This window comes from Poecile atricapillus, chromosome 5 (genome assembly GCF_030490865.1).
Source record: "Poecile atricapillus isolate bPoeAtr1 chromosome 5, bPoeAtr1.hap1, whole genome shotgun sequence".
Taxonomy (NCBI): Eukaryota; Metazoa; Chordata; class Aves; order Passeriformes; family Paridae; genus Poecile; species Poecile atricapillus.
The window spans coordinates 24,146,176-24,168,675 of record NC_081253.1 but is presented as its reverse complement, the minus strand read 5'-3'; the positions used below and the strand labels follow the sequence as shown (position 1 = coordinate 24,168,675).

Sequence of the window (22,500 nt, the reverse complement as noted above, 5' to 3'; positions counted from 1 at the left end):
TTAAAATTGTCTGACTGTGTTTATAATTTGGAGTTTTTTTCCCTTGTCCAGCCAAAACAGTTTGGGAGGAGTAAGCAATGCTGAAGCACAAAGACGACCTGGGTTTAAAAGTACAGGTGATGGAGGAGCTCACGCAGAAAATTCTCTAGCAACTGTAGACCTAAGGGGCTTCAGGGACAACTTAATGAAGATCATTCAAGCAAACAAAGAAAGATGGAAAGAATTAGCAGCAGAAGGTATGATATGTTAAGGTGGAATGTTTTTATAGGTTACTCCCTTAAACCTCACAAACTTTTATTTTTTTATAAATTTCTATCAACCTGTAAAAATGCATAGTTGTCTTGTACTCATATATTTTTTGTCTTAATGTTTGTTTTAGATGCTCCTGTTTTGCTCTCCTGGGAGGTCTAAAGAGGTGTAGGTGGTTAGGGGATGAGTATAAATTGTATAGCCTTTGCAATCAGGCTCTGTGCTGCACAGTTTATCTTTAGAGGTTTGGTTTAGAAATGTGCATTCTTGCACTTTTAATTGTAACTGATACTGACATCTGCTTTAAATGCCAAAATCAACAATTCAAAGTGGTGTGTGCTGCCACATTACTTCAGAAATGTAAAAAAAATTGTACTTTGCTATTAGAAATGCTATTTGTTCCCCACTGTATGGAAAATTCAGTATTGCAGGCTTCTTGGAACTATGCTGTAGGCAATTATTTAAATGACCCAGTGGATCTAAAGATTTGGGCAACCACTGCATGCATTAGACCCAAGCAAGCCAAAAGTGACTCTTCATTTGCCAGCAGACAGTTAATAAAACCTGCACTGAACATCTTAGTTCATCAGCCATATCTGAAAGTTATCTGAAATTACAGTTACCTGAGTGAAATGCTTTTCAATCACCTGAGTGATAACTGTTAAACAGAGTTTATAGCTTCAATCCAGGCTAAGTGAATGCCATTTGGGAATATTTTGTCCACAGCCTGTATTATTTCCTAGTAAGTACCTGGAATATTTTAGCATAGCATTTCACTGCTGAGAATGGTCTTGCTGTACATGACCTGACACTGACAGCTGGGAATACTATCCTGGAACCCAGTGCCAGCTTTGTTTTTCATCCCATCATCCAAATCAACATCTTTTTTTCCTAAAGAGGTGTCAGACAAGACAGAAAAACAGTGCTGAGCAGTGATAAAATATAATTTAGTGCTAAATTGCAAATGAATATTCTCATTAGGAGGATATTAAGAATAAGCTTCCATACATACATCTTTTGTGACAAAGGTTTGAAAGAGTCAGGTGGAAGGGACATCTGAAGAGAGGATTGCATTAATATTGTCCCTCTTCATGAGAAGCTTTATATAACCAATTGTTTCTTTTGTTGTTGCTCAACTAATAATGGCTGGTCAAAAGGAAAATAACTGCCTATTTTCAGTGATCAGTAATAATAGACCATCAAGGCCCCTTAGCTACAGCCTGCAGAAATCCAGCAGCCCAGAGCTGGTGTCATAAAAGGTCCTTCAATGTGGTGTAATGGAGAACTTGTTGTCTGGAAGTTTGCCATTTCCAGTTACACAGAACTAACCAGTTTGATTCTGATTTTTGGTATGTTGTTCTGGAGGTATACAGTGCTATCAAAGGGCACTGTTTCCCCTTCATTTCCAGTGCTTTGTTTTGCTCTATAAATTACTGATATAGTTAGCCCAGTTTTACTGGACTGTTGACAGGCGTTGAAAAGACAAAGTTACTTGCAGCAAGAGATTTAAAAATTGTTTTGGGTAAGATTGCAGTCAATATCAATGTGAGGCCCAACAAAATCCAGGAAACTCTGTGTCACTAAAGGACACTAAATGATTCACAAACACCTCTCAGTGTCAGAACAGAAAAGCAGTCTTTTATTCTCTGACTCCAGTATTTATAGATTCTCGACAACAACCAGGGCTTGGATAATAAAGTTACCACCTTCCCAAGCACACTGGTCATGCAAAACGTCCATCAAAAGATGATTCTTACAAGGAATGTGATAAACAACTTAAGTCTATAGAACTTTCATGGAAAGTAACTAAAACTATGAAACCATTATCAGAAGGCTTCAATTTCCAGGGCGACAACTCTGGGCATGCTTTGTACTGTGACAGAGATGTTAATGTTCAAGGCTCCATGGATTTTGTTGAGATTGTGGTTGTCCTAACCTCCTTTTCTTCCATCAACTTGAAGAATGAAGCATGTCTAAGTACTTCCTGAACAGAATTATGGAATTGCAGTAAAACCTACATTAGGGAAGCTAATGGGTAAGTGAAAATAGCTGGTGCTGGGGCCAGAGCCTGATGAACAATATTGTCTCTGTGTGATTGTGGCTGAATCTGTTTTTTGAACCACTCTGCAAGGAAAAGATTTATAGAAATCTGCTCCACAAAGAGGCTACTTGCAGCAATGTCTGCATTTGACGAGCATGGCATAGAGACCTTCAGGGTGCCTGATTAGCATGTAGAGGAAACCTTGTGAATAATGAAAATACTCTTGAGTACACGTTTATATTTTTTAGCAAACAGTAAGGGGTTTTTTATTTTAATTAACAGCTGTGGGGTGGATTATGTAGGTTTTATGGAAGTTGTCTTTTCCATTCATTTGGAATGGAATGTCTGCATACATAGTCCATATGTGGGCCCTAAGGACTGCAGTAAAAGAGATTTTTAAGTAACGATAGCTTTCTATGGAGTATTTTCTGAGGGAGCACATAATCCTTGTTACTTAGTGGAAAAGCGAGTCTTCTTCAACAGGTCCCATATATCTGCTCTGAAGCTGTACCCTGAAAAGGCTGAGAATCCCTAATCAGGCTGTGAAAAATGAACATCTAGTAAAGAATAAAATATATTTCAATGCATCCCCCTTCCACTTTAAATTCTTTTCAGATTAACCAAGTCTGACTAAGCTTGTAAGTGAATAAACTGAGTTCTTGAGCTTCAGATATTAGTCCAATCCTGTCTAGATCTCATGCTACCTTCTCTGACTCCATGCTTGATGAAAAATCCTTAGGCTGCTTTGGGTATACGTATGAAATTGTGTTTTATTCATAATTTAGTAGGAGAATGTACTGATGAAAGAGGTGTCAGAGATAAATCACTACCAGGTGAAAGAAGTGCTGTCATTGTTCCTAGCTAGATAATTTATGACAAGTCACAATTTGCTGAATGCACTGAGGAGGTCACACATGTGAGGGCTGTGTTGTGGTAGTAAACAGGCTGGCTCTCAGCGCAGATCTTCAAACACACTTCCTGAGCTGACTATGACAAACAGAGCTTGTGCTTTTGAAGGAGCCATCTGCATTCTTGTCAATGGGCTCTGCAAACACCAGATATTGTTCCCAGTTTAGTTCACAGGCTCAGGAGAAGTTGTCTCTATAAAATGTAGTACTACAAATGCACAAGGAATACAGAAAGGAAACTAGCAACATTCCGTATAATTTCCTGAGGGTCACCTAAGCTCATGCCAGCTTTTCAGGATAAGGTTACACATGTAGCACTGGTGGGAGGCAGTTCAGCTGGAGCAAGGGCTTCCTCAGCAAGAGCAAGCAACTTGTGCAAGGATCAGCATGCTTTGTTTCTGGAAAGGCCTGTATTAGTAAGGAAAGTGTTTATCTACCTAGGCAGCTGTTTGAAAGCCCCCTTAACAGAAGGCTCAGGAAATAGGATGGCTCCACTTTGCTAAAAAGGCCATGTCTTGTGTAATTGAGGCAGAGGAGCTCAGTGCTCTATAGCCTTAGGGTCTTCAACCTTTCACCACTGGAGAATTAGAGGAATGTTTCTCAGGCCTTTCAGGGAATGCTGTTAACAGGGAATTACCATAATGATCAAACATCTGGGATTCTAATTTGAAAGCCTTGATGTTTAATTAATATTCCAAGCCCCAATCACCAGATAATCTGTCTCTGTTCAACTCAACACAGTGATAAAGAAACTATTCCATCCTGTGCTTTTTTCAACACATATTATTGGTGGCTGCTGCTGTTTGCAGTTACTGTATTGTAGCAAATGGACAGTAAATGTGCTCAGATGTATCTGAGAGGTTCTTTCATTAGAGAATATGAGTTCTAAATGGATTTTAAGATCTGAAAGTTATTGACCTACTGAGAAAGCTGTAAGAAGCACAAAACTTGTTGGGAAAGATTTAACTATCATGTAAGATCCTTCATGGTGCACTTCTTAGAACATATTTTTTTTTACTAGAACACAATTATTTAATATTTTAAAAATACAATGTTTATTCCTTTATTCATACTTAGCTTGTTCTATAAAAATGTTCCAAAGATTTACTAATAAAGTTGGTCTGTGCTTGGCAAGCTCAGGTACTCTTAAGACAATGTAAGGGTACAGACTAGTAATTGTGCTTGCCGATTTACATGCTTTAATCTCTTCAGTAGATATCATTGTAAATAAAGTTACAGGGATAAAAAAGTATCATTATTTTCTGTTTATAGTGAACAGTAACAGGCACAGACAGCTCAGGACACTCACCTGAGTTCATATAACAACACAAGGGTATACAGAACAACACACCAAAGGTCCAGCTGCCAATCAAATGAGCCCGTCTTCAGGATAATACAATAGCAGTTGTATTACAAACTTATTGTTTTCATCTTATGCTTATGTAACTCTTCTGAAGAATTAAGTGTTACAGGACTGACCCAAGTTTGCATTATCTGAGTGGAAAGACATCATTGGCAAATGTTGTCCTCAGCACTTCTGGCAGTGCAGTGGGCTGCATGGCTCGAAAGTGTATGCCTGGGATGACTGACCTCATCAAGGTGGGATGAAACATATGTGAGGCTGAACAAGCCTCTCACACTGGCCTCTGCTTAATTTTGATGGTAAAAATGTGACAAAATATCAACTAATGCATTTTTGGAGTAGGGATCAGTTTTTTTTAACCCCCACGGGCAGCAATTTTGAATAACAAATGTCTCTTCTGAAAGACCTGTGCATGGCACCTGCAGGCTCCCCTCGGGCATTTTCAGTTCTGCATACTTCCAGCCACAATAACCACAGGGTTCAGTTCCATTTTGTCTGAAATATTTTCTCTGCAGACTCACTAACAAGAAGAGAGTAGCAACTGCTGAAATGTGAAAATCTGAGAGTGATGATCTGATAGCATGTTAATGTGACTTAGCAGCCGCTAGGAAGGGCGGGCCGTGGGAGGATGTGTGTGACAGTCACAGAAACTGACTGACAGTTTGGCACATGAAATCTACCCTAATGGACGGTTTTAATCTGTTGGAAAATAATCAATTCAAGAGGCTAAAGGAGTCCCATCCAGTATCAGTGACAGCGATTTTAATTGCAGTGCTGAAATGCTTAGGTCGCAAGCAGTTTTTGAGCTAATTCAGAAATGTGTTAAGTGGGAAAAGGAGAATTTTTCAGCATGGTCTGAGGAAGTGCAAGGAGTGGGTTGAGCTAAGAGTAGAAAGAAGAAATGTTTGGTATTGGCAATACCCAGTAAATCACAGACTAAGAAATGGTAACTGACCTAATAATGGAACCTGTTAATGGAACCTGTTAATGGAACGCTGGAGTACACATCAGAGAGCTGGCCCATCCTTGCACATGCTAGTCTACATCACTTAAAGCAACTTTTCCCTCTAGCAGGCTCACAGCAGCAGTCCCTTCCATTCCCTATCACAAAAGTTCCAGCATTCAAGCCCCTGTGCTCACAGCTAAACAGCAAAAGAGAAATAGGTGGAGGTAGCAACCTTAGGAAAACATAAACTCACAAATTGTTTTTAACCAAATCCTTTAGTAAGAAGTTTTGATTTAATTAGCTAATTTAGTCTTTGCTACTTTTTCTGTGTATGGTTTCACTTGGTTTGAAGTGGTTTTATATACTCCTATAACTGTGATGAAATTTGCATGAGGAGTTGAAAGTGGAAGGAATCAGTATCTAAATAACTCTGTGGGTTACTGCAATATTTTCTTGGGTTTGAAAATGGCAGATTGGTTGGGGAGAGTCGTGGCTGTTTGGGAACTTTTGGGTATGTCTTTAAACTTAGTAGTTCCAGAGGCACCAGGATCAGTCCTCACCTTCTCTGCAAAATTTTGATGCTCTGTCTTGGTCTTTTCATTTTCTCTTTAAAATGGCCGATGTGAGAACATGTCTTCTAGAAAGGTACATTTCCTTCCCATGGTGTCCTTGGGAAACCTTGTCCATAGAAACTTTGCCCTGGTTTCGGTCTTTGTCACTGTTTTCTAGAATTTTGTTTTACGGTAAAAAAAGGCAGACAAACCTAGAAATCAAAGTTTTTTGTAGTACGCACAGAGATTCCATGACATCCAGCAGCATTCTTCATTACAGAGTCCTCAAATGATTCAGTTCTTAGTGAAGATTAACAGCTTTCCTCTCTAATTCAGTGGCTTTCTAATTGTTAAAACTTTCATGTCATCATGTCTTGATGACATGAATATGTCTTGATGGCATTCTTTACCCTCTGTAAGGGTAAAGAATTGTAGCTTACATTCAGCTAATGAAAATATAGCATTGTGATTGAGCAGATATTTGTTTTACTGGGGTTTACAGTCACTGCCATTAGCTGGCTTGAGATGTCCTGCACATGGCTTTTGTGTTTTTCCTCTCCATTCCTGTGAAATCAAGACATGCTCAGGTGATGCGGTTGCTGTAAAGAGGACTGTGCAGGTCATAGCAATTGAATGCTCTTTTGTATACTACAGAAAGGTGAGGAAAAGAAAGCTGATGGACATTGACAGAACAGAAAGCTCCAAAATGTAGTAAAGCTTCCTTACCACTTGGACCATGTCCTGAAAGTGTTGCTGCACACATAGGCAGTAACAAACGGGGCTGGTGGAAAGCAGGGTTGTAATTGATAATACACTGAACCTTCAGGGCCTCTGTAGTACTTTGGGGACACCACAGAATCCTACAGCTGGGGGCTAGAGATCAAATCATGTGACAGCTCTAGTGTTCCATGGACACTGTAGTCTTTCATTGGACTGATAAGGATTCAGTGCTCCCATTCACTCCAGCAAACAATAAAAAAAAAGAACTTAAAGAAATAAGTTAAAATTTCTGACCCCTGTTAAGTGAAAAACAAAACAAAAAACCCTGGTGACTTAATAAAAAAAGAGTATAATCTGATTAAAAAAAGAGAAGAAAGAAGTTGCCTTCACTAGTCAGCACATTTTGTGCAAATACAAAATTACTCAGTACTAGATATTTTTCAGCTATTCTGAAATTTGGCTATTGCCTTATGAGTCCTGCCAGTTTTCCAAACAAAATATTTTGTTAGACTTATCTTGCCAACAGCCTGAACACAATGGAAGGATACCCCTTCTATCATGTTTGTGTCAAATGGCATTGTTCCTTCTCATAAGGGACTGGGCTTTAAGGCAGGATTTCAGAAATGGCATAGAAATACAGAACAGAGGGATAAACTCGAGTCACCCCTAACAGACCAAGCTGGAGAAGCCATTTATTTTATAGAGGAATTCACATAAATTTTGCTGAATAACACTTGGATTCTTGTAAAGAAAACAAACCCAACAGCTGAGTACCACATATACAGGCCTGGCTCCTGGCACTTTTGCCAAGTTAAAGCAGAGACAGCAAAACCAGTAGCAACAGCAATACATACCCTAAGTTGATTGCACTGCACAACTGCCTTTATCTGAATGGCTGTGACAATCCCTGAGTCTTCAGTGCCTGACACACCCAAAAACCCCCAAAAAATTCTGAGGACCAAGATGGACTGTTGTTTAATCATTTATATCTTATAAATCTACTTATTGTTATTGAATATTGAGACTGTGGCAAATGCCAGATTATTTGGTTCATTTAACATACTCCATTTCTATCTCTGGCTGGCCATGGTAGTTGAGCTCGTAGGAAGGGGGAGCTTGCTCTCCCCCAGAAGCCCAGTGCAGGGTGAGGGGCAGCAGCCTGGCCCACTGCCCTCAGAGGGTCCCAGCATTTTGTGGCTTGCTGGAGGCAGAGACTGCCACAGTATTTATTGCAATTCTTCCTGCACAGCAGTGGGGGTCAGACATCGTGCCAGCTCCATTTCTCTTACACTAGTAGGATTAATTAAGCAGTGCCCTGCTTGAATTCTAGTTACTTTGTCACTGTCCCAGTCTCAGCCTCATTTAGACTGCTAGGTAATTCTGTTTCGTCAGAGTGATATAGGACAGCAGAAATTACAGAGAATTCCAAGTATTATATGCAATATAAAGGGACTATGTAATACAGAGAACAATTATTAGCTGTTATAGAAAGCAGAAATCTCTATTTTCCCAGCACATTTAGCATATTCCACAAGTGGCTACATACCACAAGAACCCAGTATTTTTCATCTTTCTGGCAGTAGATTAAAGCTGAGTGGAGCAAAGCAAGTCAGAATATAGAGTCAGAGGTACAGCAGGTGAGAGACTGAATACTAAGAAAACAGGGGGGGGTCTTAATGACACTTGTGACATCATCATAGACGGTTTTGTACTTGTGGCTTCTCACTCTCAGTCACTCCCACCAGCCACTATTGGTGATGGTCCTGCAGTCTCACACCAGTTTAAGTGTAAAAGGCATAATTTTTATCTGGTATATTAACAAGTTTATCTTGGTGCAGAGATACTTAATTTCAAAGTATGAAACCATCCATCCATCAGTTAGTCCTGAGTTAGAGTTTAGCTCTGGTTTAGCTATCCTTAAACAAACAAATTTGAGATCATCTCAAGGGCAATCATAGAAGTTGGAGACCATCATGACATAAGTCAAGAACAAGCCATCAGAGCTGTTATGATTAAACTCATAATCTTCATTTGCCAGGTAAAGTTTTCTAGGGAGTGAATAATAACAATTTTAAGTTTGGATATTCAGCTTTATGAACAAAAAATAATAGTGGATTTTGCATGTATGAATATTCTGAGGTTTCTAATATGAGAATAAAATGGTCAGCCATCCAGTTACACCAAGACATGCCTGATTCTGGCTAAGATAGCCCTAAAACAGCATTCAGTGAGAAAAATACTCTCTTCTTACTACCTTTATGGTTAAGAAATCTCACCAGCTGTGAATATAGTGAACTATATTAATACTCCAGTTTTGTGTGTGCTCATAATTCAGTTTTGCCTTTTTTAACTTACTGATGCATCTGAACAGCATGTGAAATAGTTTATGTTTGAATTTCCTTGGGTTTTTTAATGAAGCTAAGGAAAAATGCTGTAGTTGTGCCATTTGGAGGTGAATATGGCGCATAAATAACTTTCTTAAGAAAAAAAACTTTACGTAGGTAGGTTATATCATGAGTGACAGATGCTTTAAATAATGTCTCTAGATTGAACATAACTTGCACCAAGCTCCACATAAATATTTCTCAGTGGCTTTAGCTCAACCTCTTCTTTGTAAGAGCTACATTGAAGTCTGTAGAAAAAGACTACCTGTACAAATTTCAGAAAATTTGGAGTGCAAACTAAGCAGGACTTTAAAGTTTGGGGGAAATGGTTTAACTATTTAGAAATTGCTCAAACGTTAGATTTCTTGATTTCTTAAAAAAAATGTACCAGAAACTATAAATTACAAAAGAAGGAAATTAACCATTACATGTCTCTGTACATCAATTCAGGTTTGAAGGTGTTCCCTTCCATCCCGTTTCATAAAACAAATTGTACTTCAGGAGAAATTTTTTCTGGATTTAGAAGAGTGAGGTGGTGCCAAATGCTGACAGAAATAAAAATGTGCTTACAGTCTGGGTTATCTTTCAGTTGTGCAATCATTTGCAGCTTGGATTTGCACTGTTCACTCACAATGAGAGTTCCTGGGAGCTGACAGTTGAACTCAATAAGGATCTCAGTGCTTGGTTAACAATTTCTAAATCCAAATTAGAAATTTTATGCAATATCATGCAGCCGTTTTATGCCCATGTTGTTCAAACTGCAGTGTTTGAACTTTTCAAATTGACAGTATTTGGTATCTTCTATACCAGATCCTAAAATCTAAATTTATGAAATACAGATTGTAATACCAAGACAAATAGGCCCTCCATGAAGACAGTATATTTATTTTTTGTTGGACTCTTCACCTGCCATCAGCCATCACAAGTTTTCCATTCTCTGTTTCTTTTTCATCTAGTAATTCCTGGAGCCACCTCTCTGTGCTGTTCTGTTCCTTCTCCTTTTACTCTGGGCCATTTCATTTGTACTGTTCTCCAAGTCTGCAATAAAGTAAGGAGTAGAGCCTTACACAAACATTATTTTTTCCGGTTGCTGCTGTCCCCTGAAGCACAGTTTCCCCCATATCTGTTCCTTCCCACTCTACATGTGCCATTAGCCAAAATGGCAGCAGTACTGGACAGCACATGCATAACCCCCTATAGCTTGTTCCAGTTTGCTCCAAACTTGATGGTTTGGACTTTTCCAGGTTGATAGGCTGATTTCCTTCAGGGTTCCCCCTAAACTCTGATGCCTGCCCCATCCCCAGCAAGGCATTCCCCTCCATGCCCTCTGCCTCTTGCAGAAATTATGACTCTGCTCTTCCTAGTCCTGTGTTACTAAACACCACTGCAGAAAGGCATGCCTGCAGCAAGGGGTCCTCCTACTCCCACCCTTCAAGTTATTGTTGTCTGGTGATGCTCCTTGCTCTGTATTATGGCCAAAAAAAGAGGTACAGGACAGACATCAAACCAGAAATAGGATTGCTACAGTCCTCCGTAAGAGGTTCAGCTGCAGTCATGCAATCAGGAGTAGAATCCGACCCATAGTAAACACAGTGGGCATGGCCTCATGCAGAAACTGATGTTCACAGTGTTCCTGTGTACAGCTCTGTCACTACTCTGAAAACAAAAAAATGTGGCATATTCTTCTTATCTAATTCACCTATTTTGTTCCCTCTTTGTAGAAGAACTTGGGAAAAATGTTGGTGAACAGGAAAAAGACCAAAGCAGAAATTCCACAGATGCACAGTTGCAGGAAGAGACAACAAGGACACAAAATGAGAGTAGTCAGGGAAGTGATGGTACAACCTGTCCTCCCAGATCCATCGTCCTACAAGTAGTCTCTTTCGACACTCCTCTGAGTGATGAATCCAGCTCAGAAAAATGCACTATCTCTGATCCGAACCAGAAAGATCTCAGCGATGCCCAGCAGGAGACACAGAGCACAGACCCACTGAATGGTAATGCTTCCTCACAGAGCACCAGCCAGTCTAATGAAGCTGTCCAGGGTGAAGCTGCAGCAGTGTCTGGTATCTCCCTGTCAAACATCAACAGCAATGTAAAATATTGAAATAAGGTGCTGTAAAAACCACCAGCACAGGACGGTTTCTTCAGGCCTGTGTAGAAATGGTAGTATCCTAAAACATCAAATAGAAGCATATAAACAAATACCAACTTTTTGATATCAGCTATTTGGGATCTAATAGAAAATTCTTTAGAGAATATATTTTAGTTGAACTTGAAGAATGGTTTCAGAATAATTTAAAGATATATTTTTACAATTAAATAGCTATTTGTTACTGGAGAATAAGGTAAACTTTCAAAACAGATTTTTTTTTCTTTTTCAAAACATTTTCTTTTTGAATAAGTAATTATGCTATTAATATTTGTTCCCCTTACTTTGGGCACCTAATATGTTTGCTATTTTGTAAAGCACATCCTTTGTACCAAACATAGTGTGAACCTAAGAGTTAAGCTTAAATAGATGGAATTTTCCATCTGTCATGGAACTGTGTCATTCTCTTAATCAGGAAGATCAGTCTCTTGACTCTAGCTGCTAGACAAGTGGAGCAGCCAGAAAATTGCTAAAATGTCAGAATATGTTTTTAGAGTCTAAGTATTTTATCACAAGATGACCATGTCTAGTATCTGGGGATTGCAACACAATATCCAGGGCAACATGCCCAAGCAATGAGGAATAGATGTTATCAAAGGAAGAGGAAGACACTGTGCATCTTCATTTTATTTTCTGACTTCGCTTATAGATAGACTAAGCTTTGAGGGGTCAGGGTAATAAGAATAATCAAGGATATAATGACACTTCGTTTCCTCACTTTTACTTAAAATATGAAACTCATTAATGCTTTAATGACAGTAAGCCTTGCAATATTGTGCCAGAAGTATGGCATTGTCTGAGCAGCAACATTGAAGTGCTTCTAATGCTTAGCTTAGACATGAGTATACGACTTGGCATATTTATCAAAAAACCTTTTTATGGAGAACTCCCACTTACTCTAGATTTCCACATTCCACGGTTCCATGCTTTTATTGTTGACAGGTTTTTTCCATCAGAAATAACAGATGGTTAATTTAGGGCCCTAAATCAAAATATTTACACTAAAATTATTTTCACAGCATTTGAAGTTGTCTAATAACTGACATTTTATCTTTTTACATGTATTTTTGCACCAGGTTTGTTTCAAAGCTCAACTTAAAATTTAAGTGCATTAGAGAAGTTCCCCATCTCCTGGATGAGGAATGCAGTAGGAAATGCTGCATGTTTTATCCCTCAGACTTGGCAAAAGGCAGTTGTGGTGTAGCTGTACTTGTGGGTGTTTAGATGGCTGACCCACCAAAACGATGTTTGAGAGATCAGATACAACCCAGCACGTAGTTAGTTCACTCTGTTGCCTTGTCAATCTTTGCATCCCACCTTTCCAATAAGTACAGAGATTTCTTCTCTTATAAAATGCTAATCTCATTTGTTTTCTAAGGCAGGAAATTTTTTAGAGAATGCATTGTACTTTGAAACATCAAACGGCAAGATTTATGAAATGGGTAAGCCATTAGGCTTTTAACAGTGTTTTTGCACCTCTGTTGATGTCCAGTGGATCCAGACAGGACTCTTTTAACCAAGGTCAGACATTTTCAATGGAATGCTACTTCAAGCAAGCAGAAGGTAGCAAACATATTACCTTACATTTTTCCCTGTTTCACAAATTAGACTTATTTGAGTATTCTAAGAGACACCATATATCTATCAGGACATTATTAGCACTCTCCATGCTTCTTTCCAAGAAGAAGACTCCTCTGCTTCTGTAGTTTCTGTACTGAGGGTGGGGGGTGGAAGACTAAGGGGATGTCCAGAGTTCTTGCTGACTCCCGGGGTGGAGAAGTGAGCACCTGCAGGTGCTAGGGCTGGCAGGGTGAGATAGAAGGGAAAAAGAAAAGCAACACGGTAACATGGTTATTCAGGCTGAAATTTCATGTTAGCTGTCATTGTTCTGTCTTTTATAAAAAGAAGAAAATCCAGTTAAGTTTTCCTTAATTCAGTTATAACAGTTGTGGAACACAGGATGTGTGTGCATTCTTGGGAGCTGTCAGTGAATGTTTGGATGTACTATGATGAAGGGGTTCCCCTTTTAGAAAAATTATAAAGGGATTGCTTTCTGCTCCTTGTATCACATCTCTTTCTAGGTGTAGTTCTTGTAGACCATCACATTTCAGTGACAGGAGTAGCTCTGCCCTGGGTCCAGGTTGGTGCAAAGGGAAGACTGGAGGGTCCCTGTTACAGCCACTGCAGTTGAGACTGAATGTTGTTTCTCTCCACAATGCCTTTTTTCCTTTCCATCATCTCACTTTCATTTAATTGAATGGTACAAGATTAAATGAAACTATTATAAGGTGATTTTTTTAAAGTGATGATTTTCTTTTTCTCCTGAGTGATTTATTAATTAGAACATTAATTTTAAAAACTGCTTATGTTTAATTAAATGACTCCACATTTCAATGATTTATAAATGCTAATTGACAAACTTCTCACTCATATTGTTACCCCCATTAATCCTTAATATCAAAATGCAAGGGAGATAATAAATCTGCAATAAAACAGATTGCCAGTAGCTTCCCTCTATATGACAGGAGAGGACTGCCCAGTCCCGTCGAGTGTGCAGCACATTCAACATCACCAGCAGTCAGTCAGTGAGAGCCTCTGGAGAGCAACCATGTTAAACAGCAGAGGGCCAATGCACACCAACAACATGCCAGCTTGATTTGTGGTGCTGCAGGTGGCATCAGGGGATCATCCATGCCATGCAAATGCTTGGTGACCCCTCAGTGCTGCGGTGGCCCTGCGGAGCTCAGCGAGCGTGGAACCCTCTGCATCCGAGCAGAGTGGGATGCTGTGCTGCCTGCTTCCCTCCTTGGGTAAACCAGGACCCTGGGACTAAGGGAAGGCATCTGTGTTCGTGCATGAGATGAGGATGGAGGGAATGTTAGATTAAAAGACAAATAGTGTGTTTATAAAAAGATGGGGTTTATAAGATAGCTACCATTAGCAACCACATTTTTTTATCACGTAAAAAACCTGATGCACAAACAGAAAGCTATGTATATCTTAGAAGTTAATGTTTAGTTTTTTGAAATTTATACCACAATATAAGAAAGATATTAATCTGTTAGAGACCATTCAGAGGAGGCCACAGGATGGGAAGGGTCTGGAGCAGAAGCTATATGAAGAGCAGCTGAGGTCACTTGGTCTGTTCAGCCTGGGGAAGAGGACACTGTGGGGAGACCTCACTGCAGTTACAACTTTATCATGAGGGGAAAGAGGGGCAGCACTGATCTCTTCTCTGTGGTGACAGTGACAGGACTCAAGGGAGCAGCCTGAAGTTGTGTTGTGGAGGTTTAGGTCAGATATTAGAAAAAGATTCTTCACCCAGAGTGTGTTTGAACACCTGAACAGGCTGCCCAGGGAAGTGGTGGCAGCACCAAGCCTGACAGAGTTCAAGAAGCATTTGCATAAGGCTTTCAGGCACATGGTGTAATCCTTGGCAGTGGGGCTGAGCAAGGCCAGGAGTCGGACATGATGATCCTCGTGGATCCCTTTCAACTCAGCATATTCTGTGATTCTGTGAATTGTTTTAAGGCTTCCACAAACTCTTTTGTCTAGTGTAAAATTTAAATATTTAGATAAATAGCTTTTACTTTCATACTTCTTCCAACCCTCTTTTTTGTTTTTATGGATAGTAATGTTAATAAAGTTCTGCTAAATCCTTCCAAAAAGAGCCATAGGCTGAAAAATCTGTAGATATCCTTGTTCTAATTAATGTTATTCCAATTTTGAGACTTTAAAAGCCTTTGAAGTATTGGTTGTCTGTATTCCACCTACATTAAATTTATGTAAAATAAGGGGTGCTGTAGGATGCTTCTTGGGGGAATATGACCCATCTGCTTGTGGCTGCATTACAGAGTGGGCAGTGCACACTCTGCCACCATTCAAGGTAGTTAAACAAGGGTGAAATCAGTAGCAATTCTTATTCATTTACAGTGAAGCCATTGCAGATTCATAGGTATTCATTTTCTTCAAGCTTTTTCTCTTGAGTTTTCATTCCCCTCTTCCTATTCTCTTTTCTAAAGTGTCAGTCTCTTTAACTCACCATCATCTTTCAATTTTCCTTTCAGATCATGCAGCATCTACTTTCCCTTTCAGCTGCTTCTACCTTTGTTTTCTGGCTTTCAGAAATATTCCCCCTCTCTATTTTTATAACTTGTAAGCTTCTCCCAGCTTATCTTTTCCACTTTTGAGACTTCTGTGCTATTCATTTTTGACATTTTCCATTCAGCGCTCTTACTGGAGGGATCCCACCAGGAAGATGCCGAAACCAGAAAAGTTCCTCTATATAGTTAGTAAATACCACTTGTCAGTTTGCTACAATGTACCCTGCCTATCATCTCAGTGTATAAATTCCTCAGCTCTACTCATTCAGCGCGACTGAAGGAATAGTTTAGGCAACAGTTTAATTCTATGATTGTCTATTTGAGATTCATGTTGTATCACTTTGAAAGCTGCTTGTGTGTTACTCTGTGTCATTGCTCCATCTGATTGACTTGAGTTCTTAGAACCTGACACTGGCATCTTTCATTATCTGGGAGAAACTTAGACTGATTTGAAAGCCTACGGTAAAGAGGATTTAAACAGTGCTTCACAAAGGGTGAATTTTGACTTTCAATAAGCTGGAAGAAAAAAATGAACCAAAACCATTTTATTAACACTCATAAAAGTATTCATAGTTTTGTTTCATGCTGTGATCTATTGCTTCATTCTATCTTTTGCCTTGTGGATAAACCATAATGATTATTTAATTCAAGCTGATGCTTATTCTGGTGAGAAAGCAATTAAAAAAGCAGTGACTGAAACCTCATTATAACCTTAAAATATCTTGAGGAGATAGATTCTGTCTGTCAGTGGCTGTGTAGATTCTCTTGGTTAACTTCCTCATTCAGGTTCCCAATTACATTTTTTTATCTTCCAGGTGAGCCTAAACACTGTAAGAAGTCAGAAGATATTGTAAAAGCCACGGAGCAGACAGAAGCACTGGTACAGAACTAGATTTGCTATTTCCTAAAAGCTTCTGACATTTCAGGCAGGACAGGTAATTTGGTAATTTCTTTCCTTTAATGGGGAGTGTTTTATACCATAAAGGCTCGCTTAGTGCTATTCTTAACTTTGTTCCATCCAAGCTGTTATATTAGAAAATTTTGAAATGGGGACACAGAATACCCCACTTTCAATGTCACCTTAAAAAAATTAAATATAAAGAAGGGAAACCCAATACTTCTAAACCTCTAAATCCTTAGTTTCAGACTAAATGATCATGTGATAAATCATCCACAATTGGAATATTGGAAGTAGTAGTATCAGAAATCTCTTGTTTATGAATTTTCATTTGGCCTCTGTTGCAGGAGAAAAGAACTCTAGCTGTTCCTACCTCAGGATCTCAGAGGCTGTTATCTGTCAACTTGTTCTTGGATCATCCTATTTCTGTGGAGACTGATTGAACAAAATGTTCAAAAATGTAAAACCCTGAGCTGGTAACTCAAGGCACTTAACAACTTGCAAGATTTCAGTTGTATATGTGTTGCTATTTCCTCTTCTATTCTGCTTTCTTAAACTAGCCAAAATAATTTTTTCAGCCAAAGTTGGACCTTGCTTTGTTGCATCACTGGTACCAGACATTTCCAGTTAATCACGAGACATGTGAAAACATGATGTCTGTCATCTGCCTGGGATTGCTGTTACGCATCACTGCTGCTGGTGTCCAATGAAAATGGAAAATCAAAATGAAATGTGTTTCTGGATACTTGTTCATGCAATCATGCTGCATGCACCATAAAAGTCCTACTTGTTAGCTTCCTTAAAAAATCTGGAAATAAATGTTTGTAGACTGTACAGGGAAGTTGTAAAGTTACGCTGACCAGCCTGCATGAATGAAGATTCTTCTCCGGTGCAGTGGCTGCCATACGGACAGAACTGGTGTGGAGCAAATTTGAAAGTATTTGAAATATCTCTTTAAAATTAATTGAATAGCATGTGGTGTTAAAGATTAAAACATCCCGAATCCTGTAATATTTTGAAAGACATCAGTACTGGTGTCAGCCCTACAGTGAAGCTGGTACTTACTCTTTTGTAGGGTGGAAGGGACAGCAACAGAAATACATGAAAATTGCTTCAGTTCAGCAGAATGTTGTGTTGCCTCTCAGACAGAATTGCGAGGTGACGCCGAGGCCTTATGTCACGGTTTATCTCAAATGCAAAGGTGACAATATGCATCCTGCAACATCTTTGCTAGAGTTTGTTTCTTCTTGAGGGGCGGCAAAAATGGCAGCACGCAGGCAGTTACCTCTGCAAGAAGCCTCAGAATGAGCCCTCCAGCCCAAACTGTGCCCGTAAAGAAACTCCATTTTCATCTCTTCTTCCCTCGAGCTGCACATGACCCCTCCTGGTTCCCCTGGGTGTCTTACACAACTTCATTTCCCTCTGCTGGAGCCTGCCAGGAAACTTCTAGGCTCCCATTCGGGTTGTAGGCACTCAGGTGGCTCAGGTCACTGCACTCCCTGTTCTCCTTTTTGGACCCCGTGGTTATTACCTCACTGAACAAAACAATCTTTCTAATCTGCCATGGTCCACTCTGAAGGGGACTCGTGGGGGCAGTGGCACTCTCCTCCCTGCCAAGGGTGATTGAGACCTCTGTGCTGTCCCTCTGCTGCTTCAGGGATCCAACTGGAGCTCAGCAGGCATCAGGCTCCACCTCAACAAGGGCACGTTTTGTCCGACTGAGGAAGGAATCATAAAACAATCACCTTCACTGAGGGGCCCTTACATGTCCATACCTGTTGACTGTCTCTTTTCGGACGGCAAAGCAGTCAAAACTGAGCTGGGAACAGTGTAAGCTCTGAGCCCTGGGACAAGGGCATGCCAAAAGATGGAATTCCTGTCACTGAATATGTAAGCCATATATGTGCTATGCATTAAGTAGTATGCATAGTTTTAACTTAAGAAATGTTTGTGCATATAGGATGTAAAAAATACATTTAAATTGTTTTGTGTATCTGATCCAAGGCTTGTATTTAGCATGGACAAATTTCTGTACAGTGCCGTTAACGAATGAAATGTTAACAGATGAAATTGTATCATAGATGTTATAATGCAATCAATATTTTTTGCTAAGAGTTAAGAATTTATATATTCTCTGCTGGTGTTTGAGCAAATTATTAGTAGCCTGGACCGCTCTGTGCACCTTTGCATCCTTTTTGGGAATGTTGGACTCTTTCTTTTCCTTTGTAATAAAATGTAAACCATCTTATGGCTTCTTTTTGTCCTAATGACAAGAGAAGAAACTTAATGGTCATATCAGACTTTTTTTAATTATAAATTGCCATATGCTGTGGCAGTGGAAAACCTTTTTGATTAAGATCTGAGAAGTTGGAAACTTATTTTAGGGTAATCTATAGTTTTTAGATAATCTATAGTTCCCACCAATTTTGAAAAGAACAAAATTTAAAACTTTAAAAACTAGGCCAGTTAGATACTTGCTACTGACTGTTTTTCAACATGGTAATTTATGATTCACTAAGACTGAAAGTCTGAAGCAATCAGAATTTAATCTTTATATTGCATTTTCAATTTCACACTTTTACCATAGTTGAACTTAAAGTTGGCTTTTTTTCTGTGTCTCTATCCCATTGAGATTTATTACTCCACAAAAATTTTCACCTGGAAATACATGCAGAAAATAGAACAGATTCTGCAGAGAGCTCGAAGCTCCCTGTGGGGCTCTTGGTGTCCTCTCAGTTGTCACAGCGAGCACCAAGATCTCCCACTGCAGGAGCTAGAAGGAGCTCCTGGTCTCACAGGAGGCACTCATTGCCTGCAGATCTCATTCATTAGGATAGAAGAGTGATTTTTTTTCTATAAATAATCCTATTTGCTCATTTGTATTCAGATTTTATCACTGTGGTAGATGTTACTGAAATACAAGAAGAGTCCTTAGTTTTTTGTTTATGCCAGCTGATTTTCTTTCTTCCTTCCTTTAGTCTTAGCAAGATTTTGCCTGGACACGACCCAAAGCTTTTTGTTTGGACAAGGAGGAATTTTCTTTGATGGAGAAGACCAATAGAGCCAACACATGTTGGTTAAGGCTTTGGGCTGGGTGAAATTTGAGTTCATATGGCAGAAAGGCTTCTTGAGAGAGCCTCTCCCTGAACAGCAGTTTTATCTCTGAAACCTGTGAGGCTGCGCTACCAAAACACTGCATGGGGCCCCAAGAAATGGTGTTTGCATCCGCATCTCTCCCACAGCATTCTGGGCATGTACCCTGCGCTGAGCACACTGAGGAGCTGTAGCTATAAATGAGCCCTCAAGAGTTTTATTTTGTACTTTTATCTTGAGATATATGACAGATATATTATGTAATATTGTTATGGGTTATGATCTAGCCAGTATTTTTTTTATTTAATTTTCAAGGAGGCAATCTACAACTGTGTGTTTTTATTCTGCTGTATTTGTCCATATTTCCTATGATGATATTCCCAAATAAATCTGACTTGAGGGCAAGGATTGTGAAGCTCCTGAGTGTTAGTTTCAAATTCGATTTCCTGGATCATTTTTGCTCATTTGTGTATGATTGTGTTTGAGAAGTGACAGTGCATATATGGTCGTTTCCAACCCTTTCACCCTTTTGGGACTCCCCAGGTTTTCCATTACTGTCACAGTTTTCCACACAAACTCACTCACATCCTCATAACACATTTGAAAACAATCTCTTTAAGAGAGTCCTGCCTTCTTAGCCTTTATGGCTAAAACAGCCCTCGCATGAAGAAAAAACATGACCAGTAACATTTATAATATTTTACACAAAAATGTCTTACTGTGGTTGAAATTGAAGGAGCTGCTGGGACTGTACTTGTTAGCATCAATTAATCAGGAAGGGTTTGACTTTGAGAGATACCTCCATGGCATGGTGTAAATTTTATAATCCAAGTTCAGTGTAAATGGAATTAAACAGGGCCCCTTTCTACTTGGATTGAAAATGAATGGAAATAATCTCACAGGCTCAAACATGTATCAAATCCTAACTAGGTACATGATGAAAATAACCCAAGTCAACTACTTTATATCACATTCTTTGCAGTTCCTCTTTTCCAGGTGCTATCTGAGCTACATGCACAAAGGACCTTCTTCTTGTAGAGATGCCAGAAGTCAAACAAGCCACTACTGTGATGAAAATAATTTCAAATTAACAAATCAAGATCACTAGGGGTAAGTGTCTAAAATGTGTATTTTTAACAGACTATACAGTTATTTTATGAGAAAGAAGAAAATGTAAGTATGACTAACATTCTCCAGCAGCAGACTAGAGATTTCTGTGTACAGTAGTTTAGCAGAAAAAGGTTTGTCTGAAAGGGGAGCACATCCCTTTTAAGGCATTTTTAAAATAAATCACATCCTTGAAAAACAGTATGGAAAAATTTGTGGAAATGAATTTACTGCTATGAGTAAAAGAAATTGTCCTCTGTCAAACACTATGCAAACATTTAGGCTACTGCCCTGGAATAATTTTACTTTCCTGGTCATTTAATTATTTAATGGGTCTCCAGAGACTCCTTTTCCATGTCCCAGGGCAAACATTCAGAGGTTTTATCAAACTGTGAATATCTAAGTTTTCCCCTGGGAACAAAGAAGAAAGTCATAACCATAGGGTTATAAATAGAAAAAAATCTCTTATAAAAAATGGGAAAAAATCTCTTATAAAACTGTTTTGGGGTGAACTTCGCTGCAAAATACTTTCTTTGGGCCTAGGCAAGCCCTTTGCTTATGGCCTTCAGGCGGAGAATTTTTGGGGAACTTAATTAGCTGAACTTGGACAGATAATATCTTTAAAAAATCATCTATTCTGACAGATTATATGGTATATGAACTTTAAAGCTGTTGAGTTTTATGCATTTGCAACATCCTGTATAGGTCGTTATTACAAACCAGAAGTAACAAAGTTGTAGCTAAATAAGGGATAAAAATCAAAATGGTAGGTACAATCTTGGCTTTAAGATGGAACAGTTAAGCAGAATAGAAGTTTCTTCACTTTTATTTGGACTGTAGTTTTAAAGCTGTCTCATCACCACATGGCACCTAATGCTGGGGCACCTACAAGCAGCACTCCTGAACCTGCAAGAAAGACTGTGGGACTTGTATCTTAATACCATGAATAAACATCAAGTTACATGCAAGTATTGGCTAATTATTTGTATAAAGCCTGACATGATTATCTCAATCAAAATTCAATGAGCCAAAGGGTCAAATTTACCTATGGTGTGTTTCCATGAAAGCCAAGAGAGATTATGACATTTTACAAGAAATTAATTTGTTAATTGTAATTGGTTGTCTCTTGCTTTCTCTGTGTTCAGCTGGCTTACAGATTTTGGTTTCTGCAGTGCAGGGTACTCTGAGGGTCTTATGTCTCTGTACAAAGCACATGTTCAACTTTAAAAGTTAAACCATCTTGAATTCTTTTATTGAAATTGTGCTTTCTTGTCTTTGAGACTGCTCAGCTTTGAGAGAGAACCGTATTTTTCTTACTTGTCAGAAATGAACGTTCACATTTATTGTTTGGGGTTCAGCAGTAGTTCACAACTGGAATTAATGGCAACATATTTGGGTCAAACATTTTAATATAAAGCATGATGCTTCTTTATTTTAGCCTTCCCACCTGGGGAAGACTCCTATTCTGCTAGGCACAAGGTGGTTTGGGGCAGGGCAGAGCTGTGACTGCGGCCAGAGTAGCTCTGGAGGACATTTGTGTGGTTTCAAGTAAATAGTAGATACAGGAGCATGACTACAGAATTGATATTTCCAGTAAATTAGAGAATAAAAATGTCATGAGCAATTTAAATATTATTTATAGTTGACCTTCATGTCTGTTTTTAATATTCAATCTGCTGAGTGTTTAAAAAAGCAATTAAAAGTCCCATATAATGTTAAAACCCTTGATAAATGTAATAAACAAATGACATATTCAAAAGAGAGAATCTATGTCCCATTAGGAGAGAAAAAGAAAGATGAGAGCAACATATGGCAGTATAATTAGAATGATTAGGGAAGCACATCAACAGAATTTATGCTGCAGGGAAAATGTAATAAGAAACCAACACACTTTCCTCACTGCCTTGAAAACTGCAAATATCGCTCTCTGAAAAGGAGAAGATGCAGAAAGGGTCCCTGGCATTTAAAGCTGTAACTTGTGTTCT

General features: G+C 39.0%; 1 protein-coding gene across 4 annotated transcripts in view; it reads left to right on the top strand.

The window, feature by feature from the left end:
- PDE1A (phosphodiesterase 1A) overlaps positions 1–22,500 on the top strand; it is a 116,173-nt gene that overhangs the window by 92,086 nt on the left and 1,587 nt on the right. For 2 of the 4 annotated variants that reach the window (XM_058840378.1, XM_058840377.1), the window contains 4 exons: positions 52–236; positions 10,884–11,159; positions 16,233–16,352; positions 16,663–20,518. In XM_058840378.1, coding sequence (XP_058696361.1) covers positions 52–236; positions 10,884–11,159; positions 16,233–16,309 — 538 coding nt within the window. In that variant the 3' untranslated portion in view covers positions 16,310–16,352; positions 16,663–20,518. Of the gene's footprint in view, positions 1–51; positions 237–2,096; positions 2,228–10,883; positions 11,160–16,232; positions 16,353–16,662; positions 20,519–22,500 lie in introns of those variants that run through there. The other 2 variants (XM_058840379.1, XM_058840380.1) reach the window with 2 other exon arrangements.